The sequence below is a fragment of the Pseudochaenichthys georgianus genome, unplaced genomic scaffold (assembly GCF_902827115.2).
Source record: "Pseudochaenichthys georgianus unplaced genomic scaffold, fPseGeo1.2 scaffold_1056_arrow_ctg1, whole genome shotgun sequence".
In the NCBI taxonomy this organism is placed as follows: domain Eukaryota; kingdom Metazoa; phylum Chordata; class Actinopteri; order Perciformes; family Channichthyidae; genus Pseudochaenichthys; species Pseudochaenichthys georgianus.
Genome location: NW_027262021.1, coordinates 6,148 through 16,255, shown reverse-complemented (window position 1 = coordinate 16,255; position 10,108 = coordinate 6,148). Strand labels below are relative to the sequence as shown.

At 42.8% G+C, this 10,108-nt stretch overlaps 1 protein-coding gene across 1 annotated transcript; it reads left to right on the top strand.

Annotated features, from left to right (window-relative positions):
* Positions 1–812: 812 nt before the first annotated feature.
* On the top strand, positions 813–9,524 carry tax1bp3 (Tax1 (human T-cell leukemia virus type I) binding protein 3). Its single transcript, XM_034076823.2, has 4 exons — positions 813–1,046; positions 5,576–5,695; positions 7,818–7,895; positions 8,042–9,524. Exons 1-4 carry the CDS (start codon positions 1,005–1,007, stop codon positions 8,189–8,191), a joined length of 390 nt encoding a protein of 129 aa, XP_033932714.1. The 5' UTR covers positions 813–1,004; the 3' UTR covers positions 8,192–9,524.
* The last annotated feature ends 584 nt before the right edge of the window (positions 9,525–10,108 follow it).

Sequence of the window (10,108 nt, the reverse complement as noted above, 5' to 3'; positions counted from 1 at the left end):
GGGTGATCGCAGGCCACCCGAAATATTCACGCGGAGAATATCAGGAGATTCTTATGTAGAGTTTCAAAATAAAAGACCGTTGAAATCTCATATGAGCTATCGTCCCTCTGAGTGAACAGTTTCAAAATAAAAGACCGTTGAAATATCATATATGATTTATCGTCCCTCTATGAGTGAACAGTTTCAAAATAAAAGACCTTTAAAGTCTCATATGAGCCATCGTCCCTATCAGAATATTAGGACATTCTGATGTAGAGTTTCAAAATAAAAGAACGTTGGTCCCTCTATGAGTGAACAGTTTCAAAATAAATAAAGTCTCATATATGAGCTACAGTCCCTCTATGTACATCAGAATATTAGGACATTCTGATGTACATTTTCAAAATAAAATATATTTTAAATCTCATATACTGTATGAGCTATCGTCCCTCTATTTTTAGATAAGAATAAATGAAGAACAGTCCATAATAACATACTAATTTCACTGCAGGGCTCCCCAAATATTCACTCAGAATATCAGGACATTCTTATGTAGAGTTTCAAAATAAAAGACCGTTGAAATCTCTATGATCTATCGTCCCTCTGTCAAACGGTTAAATTACTTTTAAGTTGTGATACTATGATAAGTAATTATTTTACAGGTGAAGCCACCCTGTTCAGATCACCATGAGGTCACTGTTTTTCAGGTCCTTATAAGGGACACACCCATACTTGTCTCGGAACACAAGGTGGGCCCAACAACACTTTGGGAGTTTGATTTGTAACGCAACTGTTAAACACCGCCCTCGCCAGCTACCCCGTGCTACAAAACGCGCTAACTTGATAGGCTTGGGGGCCACGTGACGTCACCCTGGAAGCAGAGCAGTTGGTTTTCCAGCCTGGGATTTATGGAGTAAATCTACCAAGTTGTCCCACTATCAAGAGCTTTTTACCCCAAAATAACAGCCGGTGGTAGATTTTTTGTTTGTTTATTTGTTTATAACTTTAAATATAGTAGTAGCGCAATGTCGAATTTCATCCCGGGACAGCCGTTGGTGGCAGTTGTGGTAAGTTTGGGAGTACCGTAAAGTGTTCATTCAACGGCTATCTTTTGTTCTGCTTCTTGTCCACAATGTGAAATCGTGTCAGTACAAAACTCTGACTTCAATGTAGTTAACAAGTCATAATGAGCTTACTAATGTTAACTAGCTTTATTAACTTTTATTTGTTTGTTTAGCAGAGGTGCTACAAAACAAAGCTAGCCGGTGGGCAAACAAAACGCCCCTAGAGTTCGAGTGCACTTGTATTCTGAGTTTTACGGTAAATCTTTTTTAGCTTTATTCTGTCATTTTATTACTTTTTACGGAATTATTCTGACTTTAACGCTAAATACACGTGAGTTTATACTATCTACCTTCTTACTTTTTAAGGAAATATGTTTAACTCTACGGTAAATGGCATTGAGTTCATCTGTCAATTTGCTTACTTTTTAAGGCAATATTCTACGCTTTACGGTATTTTTTACATTGTTAATGTCAGCTCTCATTTTTCTTACGTGTTGTGATCTGAAAGTTTAACTTAAAGAGAGGTTTATAGAGTGTTAATGTTAGCACACCATATACAATGTAATTCATCAAATGATCAGACTTTCCTCGACCTTTTCTCTGCTCTTTTCTCTGGGCGTCACCTATTGTGCTTCAGCCTTCCTGGCTCACTTTAATGCAAAAGATAAAGCATACAGGGTGGTGCCTTCAAATGTTGCAGGAATTTTCACAATTGATTATGAAAAAGCCACAGAGGTGCTAGGTGACTGTGTTGCAGGGTCACGTGAGGAGTGGGGTTCAGGTAAAGAAGGGTGTAGATAGGAGGTTAACTGTATTGTGTGTCCTAAAGGTATGTGGTATCCACTAGGGATCGACCGATATGGCTTTTTCAAGGCCGATACCGATTATTAGTAATCAAGGAGACCGATAACCGATATTTGGAACCGATATACATTTGCAGTAAAATCAGAAAATATAGTGTCAAAATGTAGAATAACACAAACTCCAACACAACCTCTTTGAAATGCATTTAAGCATATATTATGTTTAATTAACTTTTAAACATCTTACAACTGGTTTCCTCTCTGTGCCCTTTTCTTTAGTGCAGTCATCTGCTATGAGTTAGAGAGAGACACGAAGTGGGGCTGCAGGCTGACATGCTTAACTAACAATAATGCTTAATTCATCACATCTGTCTATCTAGCATAAAATCCCAATAAACTGCTAGCAACTGAAAAACACTAGTGCTAGCTAATGTTTAGCAAACTTTTACAAGTGAGGCTATGACAGTAGACCTAACGTTAGTCTAGTAGCCTCACTTCTAATATTTTGCTAAACATTTGCTAGATACATGTTGGCTAGCTAATGAGCTTCACATATCAACCTGAAAAACTGCGAGGCTCCACCCCCCCTGTCAGATAGCGCTGTGGGCGGGACATTGCTCGTGTGAACAGAGTGGTGACTGCAGCCAGAGAAACGGCCGCATCAGAGCCAAAGTTGTATCGGCAATTTGATAAAAAAAAAAAGGCCGATACCGATAATCGGTCAAATGCGGAATATCGGCCCCGATAATCGGCCAAAACGATTATCGGTCGACCCCTAGTGTCCACCATCAGTAAATACATGGTGTTTGTAAATCATTGGGTGTCTTACTTGATAATATAAAGTCATTTCCTTGGATGAAAACATTGTAGCAGCAGAAATCTTACATTTTGTAAAATTGTATTGTCAAATAAGAGATGTTTATTAAAGCCTAATGCTGTATTGTTCAGGCAACAGATTCCAAATATGATATTCAAGAGCTAGGCTGTATCAGCGTATTTATTATGCTCGGGATCGCCGACAGCTGGGACCACGTACTTAATGGCACACTTCCCAGTTAAAGCATAAACCTGGATAAAAGCGTCTAACAAGTGACATGTAATGTGTACTCAAACACTGATATATCAATGTTTCGCCAGGACTAACTAATAAGTCTAATATAAAGGTTCCCTATGATTACTACTAGGATGACATTACATTCCCTCTCAGTCCACATATAGTAAAACATCATATTTATAGTTTCAAGTGATGGAGCGTTTGCCAGTCAGGCTTTTAAACCGCTTTTAACTGGGTGACATAAGTGTGCTGACTGGTGGCTCGATGTTAACGACTATCCAGACTTCATTGGATCAGCGACAGCACTCAGTGAACGTCTGCTTATTCATCAGCGCGCACACACACACACACACACACACACACAGACACACAGGCTGCCTTTGTGTGCAGGAGTGTTGTGAGGAGTCCCACTCATCCCTCCTCTGCTCTGGGAGCGGCAGCTGCTCGCAGAGGGCTAATAAAGTCTGACTGTGTCTCTGCGGACTTCAGTCGGTGGGAAACAGCCTCTGAAACCAGACAGTTGTCAAGTGTTGAAATGTGTCTGTGGAGGGTGAATCAGAGCCTCAGTGGAGGGTGAATCAGAGCCTCAGTGGAGGGTGAATCAGAGCCTCAGTGGAGGGTGGATCAGAGCCTCAGTGGAGGGTGGATCAGAGCCTCAGTGGAGGGTGAATCAGAGCCTCAGTGGAGGGTGGATCAGAGCCTCAGTGGAGGGTGGATCAGAGCCTCAGTGGAGGGTGAATCAGAGCCTCGGTGGAGGGTGGATCAGAGCCTGAGTGGAGGGTGAATCAGAGCCTCAGTGGAGGGTGAATCAGAGCCTCAGTGGAGGTTAAATCAGAGCCTGAGTGGAGGGTGAATCAGAGCCTCAGTGGAGGGTGAATCAGAGCCTCAGTGGAGGGTGAATCAGAGCCTGAGTGGAGGGTGAATCAGAGCCTCGGCGGAGGGTGAATCAGAGCCTCGGCGGAGGGTGAATCAGAGCCTCGGCGGAGGGTGGATCAGAGCCTCGGCGGAGGGTGAATCAGAGCCTCGGCGGAGGGTGAATCAGAGCCTCGGTGGAGGGTGAATCAGAGCCTGGGTGGAGGGTGAATCAGAGCCTCGGCGGAGGGTGGATCAGAGCCTCGGCGGAGGGTGGATCAGAGCCTCGGCGGAGGGTGGATCAGAGCCTCGGCGGAGGGTGAATCAGAGCCTCGGCGGAGGGTGAATCAGAGCCTCGGTGGAGGGTGAATCAGAGCCTCGGTGGAGGGTGAATCAGAGCCTGGGTGGAGGGTGAATCAGAGCCTGAGTGGAGGGTGAATCAGAGCCTCGGTGGAGGGTGAATCAGAGCCTCAGTGGAGGGTGAATCAGAGCCTGAGTGGAGGGTGAATCAGAGCCTCAGTGGAGTGTAACAGGGCTGGGGTTTGATCCGCTTCTTTTGCCTTTTTTAAGGTCTTTAATGTATTGCCGCTTCGTATACAAATTGTTATGTGTGTGATTATTCTAGCGTCCAGGACAGAAGTTTAAAAAGGAGACTAAATGGAGTCTCTGAGAAGGTTCAAATTGGTACTTTAATTAATGAAAAGCGTGGTAATGTCACAAACAGGATATTGTCCGAACAGAAATACAGCTGTGATCTCTGGCTCTGGTAGTGAAGAAAGAGGCCGTCCCCTCAGGTCGTGCTGTTTATATATATCCTCTGCTGGCTCCTCCCTGCAGACCAGCTCTCCACATTTCAATGTCCGTTGTTACGCATATCAGAGGATAAAGACATTGTACATTCAATATTTATCTAAACACGCCTTTTCTCTTCCTTAACTCTTTCATGACTTTTCATTTAACACATTCTAAACGCTGTAATCAATACTCCTAAAAATACAGGAAATACTTCACAGCAGTTTGGTTTCCGGTCGGTCTGAATGTTGTCACATGCTAACCACATCTGTAAACAATAACGTAATCAAATAAACTGTACCTTATCCAACAATAATAATATCTTGGTTCTATAGTTGTAGTGTTGAAATCAGTAGGTTTCGCTGTGCAACATCATATCATATCGCTGCTAAATTCACCTCTATAGTAAATGGTATATTAGCCTCATGCTAACCGGAGATGAAGGATTTTCAGAATAAAAGCTTAACAACTGGTTGTGCACAAGAACTTCTGGTTTTTCAGTATAAAACAGCATTTAAACTGACTGTATGTTTAAGGTGCACTATGCTATCAAAACATTGATTTTAATTTCTAACAAACACTCACAATAAGTCCATTGAGCTGAGTTTCCATTGTTGGTCATATCGTGAATCTTCATGAGTGGCTTTAAAAAGCTGTCTGACTATCACGGTAGAAAATGTAAGATTCAACATATTCTGACTAACACAATGTTTTCTTTCTAAAACACTTTATGATGCAGCATGTTTGAACATTTAGCAGGAGAATACTTCGGACAGGAAAATGATGACATGACGTTTTCTAATGTCCCATCCCTGAAATGAACACATGGATGAACAAGATGTAATGCAGCAGTTATGATTAATGACCATCACAAAATAAGAACACATTTCCTTGAAAATATTGTGTATTTTTTGTGCTTTTTCCTTCAGTTTTGTGGAGTATTTATAAACTACTAAAAGTATTTAGTGTGTCAGGGTTTATCAATGTAGCGGGTAAAGCCGTATAAAGATGATTTGTGTCCTGTGGAACAGCAACGGATCGAGATCAAGAAGCTGCGGCAGGGAGACAATCTGATCCTGGGCTTCAGCATCGGAGGAGGGATCGACCAGGACCCCGGGCAGAACCCCTTCTCTGACGACAAGGCTGACAAAGTAAGAGTGTGTGTGTCGTGGCGTTTTAACATCCACTCTAGGGCCGCACGATTTGGGGAAAAATCTAATTGCGATTTTTCTGACAGATATTTCGATTCGATTTGCGATATTTGTTTTTAAGCGACCCAACGGAAGTTTATTATAAAATGCGGCCATATCTCCGGCTAGGAAGGTCGTATCAACGTGCTCCCGTCTCTAGCACCCCGAGCTACGAGTGAAAGAATTAAAGTTACATGAAACTTCCGTTGCTTTAAAGTCGAGCTTCAGTCTGAGGTTCTCCCTGTAATAGAAACACGTGATGGAGCATCTCTAACCTGACTCAGAAACCATCTAAAGCTCCACTGGAAGCCGTTTGGAAAAGTATTTCAAAAGCACTTGGACAGATTGATCCAATCACCTTCCATCACCTTCTATCATGGGCCACTTCTGATTGGTTAACAATGGCTGGTACATGTGGGGGTGGCTGTGGCTCAGTGGATAGAGTGCTGGACTTTGAATCAGGGGGTAGCAAGTTCGAGTCCCACTGCAGTCAGCATGTCGTTGTGTCCCTGAGACGCTTCACCCCAAATTGCTCCTGTGGGGATTGTCCTCAGTATTGAGTGTATGTGAGTCGCTGTGGATAAAAGCGTCTGACAAGTGACATGTGATGTAATGTGGAGCACAGCACTCTGATTGGTTAACAATGACTGACACAAGAAAAAGAAAAAAATAAGAAAGAAAAATGTTTAATAAAAAAAAATTGCAGGCTTTGCGATTTGATAATTGCATAATTTCCAATCGGCATACAAACAAGAAGACAAACTTCCTCGCTTCAAAGTAACTAAAAGTTCTCCGTATCAAAATGGAGCAAAAAGAACACGGTCAAAAGTCTAATCACACCCTCAGCTGTGAACCAGCGTCCCGCCATCGAGGCGTGCACGTCATACCCGACAGCGCACATCTGGCAACAAGTGAGACTGAAGTTAACGTCTTTTAACCCGTAGCGTGACTCACGGAAACAAATAAGAGTTTACTCTAAATCCTTGTGTTATCAAACCATAATGATGAAAGGAAAAGGGCTCGAGCAGCGTGTGTGTCGTTGGGTGTTCAATGGACTGCAGCAGTAAGCAACAACAACATTGCTTTATTTATCACAACACACACATCTGAATATCTGGAGCTCAGGTATTCAACATCAGATGAGAAAAGGTGTGTTACTAGGAAGGACAAGCCTGGACACATTGCCTGCAGCCTGCGGAGGAGACGGACCCCTCACTGATGTCATGTGTCTGACTGCAGGTTTCTACAGAGTGGTTCAGACGCACACCGCCTTAAATCAGTTCCTCTGTTGCAACACAGGCTTCAGATGAAGGGCCGGACGTGTTCCACTTAGCCTCTCACACTATCTATCCACAACAAGCCCTAAAGTCAACAAAAACCTTGCTTACAATGCGATTTATTATTGTTGATTGTTGTTGTTTAATATTTTTGAGGTGCTGGTTTCTATATTCTGTAATGAGATAAGAAGAACTTTATTGATCCCAATTTGGGCAGTTTTTGCGTCGCAGCTGCATAAAAAGACGAGGCCTTAGAGAAATGAAAGACTGTCAAAATGAGTGACAACGAAAAAGTCTAAAGCCGCCACGGCTTGGGAGAAAAACGATGCGATATTTGGGCCCTTTTTCGCTACGATGAGGCGGAGAGAAAAGCGAATGCATTGTTTCATCAGAAGGGAAGCGATGTGGCCGAAACACAGCTGGGACACCACCACACACCTGACTCTGCAAAGCTGCTCAGTCATTCATCCTGCTCTCATCAAATAAGGACAAGATATCATCCTATTTATTTATATACTAAAATTACAAATTATTGGTTTGACTAGTTTGACTGAAATGTTCTATATAATCTGATGACTAAAAAAGTAGATTAAAATAATGATTTTTCTTCGACTAAAATAAGACTAAAATGCTCAGACTTTTAGTCGACTAAATCTTGACTAAATCAAAACAGGATGAAGGCGACTAAATATGACTAAAAAGGAAATGTAACGCGGGACTAAAACTAAATAAAAAAATAGCTGATGAAATGAACACGAGTCTGTACTTGATGTAAAGTGCATGATGTGTGTTTTCTGTGTCCTCAGGGGATCTACGTGACCAGGATAACTCCGGGGGGACCGGCCGAAACAGCCGACCTGAGGATGGGAGACAAGATAATGCAGGTGTGTAGAGAAACTCAAACTCGATCCACGCCATCATTATAATATGTCTTTTCTGAAACGCCGCCTTCTTCTTCCTCCTCCTCCTCCTCCTCCTCCTCCTCCTCCTCCTCCTCCTCCTCCTCCTCCTCCTCCTCCTCCTCCTCCAGGTGAACGGCTACGATATGACCATGATGACCCACGACCAGGCGCGCAAAAGACTAACGAAGAAGAACGAGGACGTCGTGCGGCTTCTGGTGACCAGGAAGTCTCTGGAGGAGGCCGTCAAGAACTCGATGGGCGGTTACCAACGACAGTAACGAGCACAGCGGGCGATGTCACCGCGGCCTTTAGAACCGCGGCCATGCAACGCGTTCAATATCTACGTGACTCGAGCGTCTGCAGAGGACCGTCGACGGACAACGGGACGGGCTCTTTGTGTCCACACACTAATCACCATCTCACCGACTTCACCTTTTAAGCGTCTCCGTCTGAAATGAGGAGCGACCTTAAAACCAGATTATCAGGGGCACGACAAAATGAAATCCAAATCATTGTTTTAGTAAAATCTTCTTTATCTTCAAAAGCTTTCTGTATAAAGCCCGAGCTAAGGGAAGCACCGGGGAACGGTGTATCCAGATGTTCCTAATATTTGCTATAATTAAAGTTCTCTTGCTCTTTTGAACCAAAGCGGCTGAACGAGGCCTTTTCTCAGGACACCAACGTAACGTTCCACGTGTCTCGAAACACATCTGTTGTAAAATAAACAAAGCCCCGCAGCTTCACCTCGTTCCCGCTCTGGAAGCATTCGCTTGATACGAGTTATTTGGGAGCAATCTTAGTCTCTTTGATCAGATGTTGCGCTTCGTTAATCACCCGCGTTTCATGTCATGAAAAGAAAGCCGTACAGCATCGATGTTAACGTGTTTATAATCATTTTCTTTCTGTATCTAAAGGTACAACAAATCATATTCCTGTGTGCACGATGAGTTCACGCATACTAATGTCTTTTACACTAATTTCTTTTTTGTGATCACGTCGTGTCCTTTTCATTCTGCGTGTGCTAAAATAACCCAGGGCCTCTCCTGCTAACATTCCTGCAGCTTGACTGACTTCCCGGTATCGTCTCATTCCCTACATCACTCCAGTCTCCGTCAGACCTGCTAGTTTCACTCAGAAACCGGTCTCCAAGTGGTTTATCGTGATGACCTGAACTCGCAGCAGTGCACGTGGTTTAATGATGTGCTCGGCAGCCTTTTGGGAATACCTAATAAAACCACACTAACTTTTATATACACTTCAGAGTGAAGCCATTGCTTTGAAACACTATCTTATATCCTTGGGTGATGTTATTGGCTCTTTCGTATGCTATATATAATATATGTTCTCTGTGTGACATCGATAACCGTATCTATCACGTGTGTTATTCCACAGGAAAGGGATTCGCCTTTTATACCAATGACAATAAATGAATGTTCAAGGTCCGTCTAGAATATGTGTCATAAAGTCTAAGACATATTTAATTGTGTTTTTTACCCTTCAAAACTAAACCTGATCCTTTTCAGCAACCGCTCCATTTTAAAAACTGTCTGCCAAGTTCCCCCACACCTTTTTATATCAAAAATAAAAACCGATATGAATAATTACAATATAGTGATGTGTCATCTGTGTCGGATCAATCAATAAAACACATTCTTTAATCAACTGCAATAACCTCAGGGCATGAATCTCTACACCCTGCAGTACCCCAAAGGTACCACTAGAGGACCATGTACCCCCATTTGAGATGCACTGCTCTACAGAACTGATTCATAACCTTTCAAACTTTAAAGGTCCCCTATTATACTGTTTTTCATCAATACATCACAGGTCTCTGATATATCCAGAACCTGTCTCTGATTAGCTGAAACACCAACTAGATAATTGCAGCATTACCCATAATCCCCTCTGTTTCAGTCCTGCATAATAGGTCCCCTTTAAAATGAACCCAAATATTCTCGTTAACCCTCATCACACGTCTTCAATTTTAACATATATTATGGAGAGTTCGATCTATTTTTTTCTCCTCAGTTCATTTAATTTAAAGGATCAGGATTCAAGGCTTTATTGTCATGCAATGAAACAAATGAAGTCCCAGGCTCCTCTAATGGCGCATTTCCACTACAGCACGGTTTAAGCGTGCCGTGCCAAACCCGACCCGTTTCTGGTTGCGTTTCCACTCGGCGTAGTTCCGGCTA

Bases quoted from the DNA above. Each gene is read 5' to 3' on its own strand.
- tax1bp3 (XM_034076823.2), top strand. From the start codon at position 1,005: ATGTCGAATTTCATCCCGGGACAGCCGTTGGTGGCAGTTGTG. The intron at 1,047-5,575 runs GTAAGTTTGGGA...CCTGTGGAACAG, and splicing joins AGCCGTTGGTGGCAGTTGTG to CAACGGATCGAGATCAAGAA. The intron at 7,896-8,041 runs GTGTGTAGAGAA...CTCCTCCTCCAG, and splicing joins TGGGAGACAAGATAATGCAG to GTGAACGGCTACGATATGAC.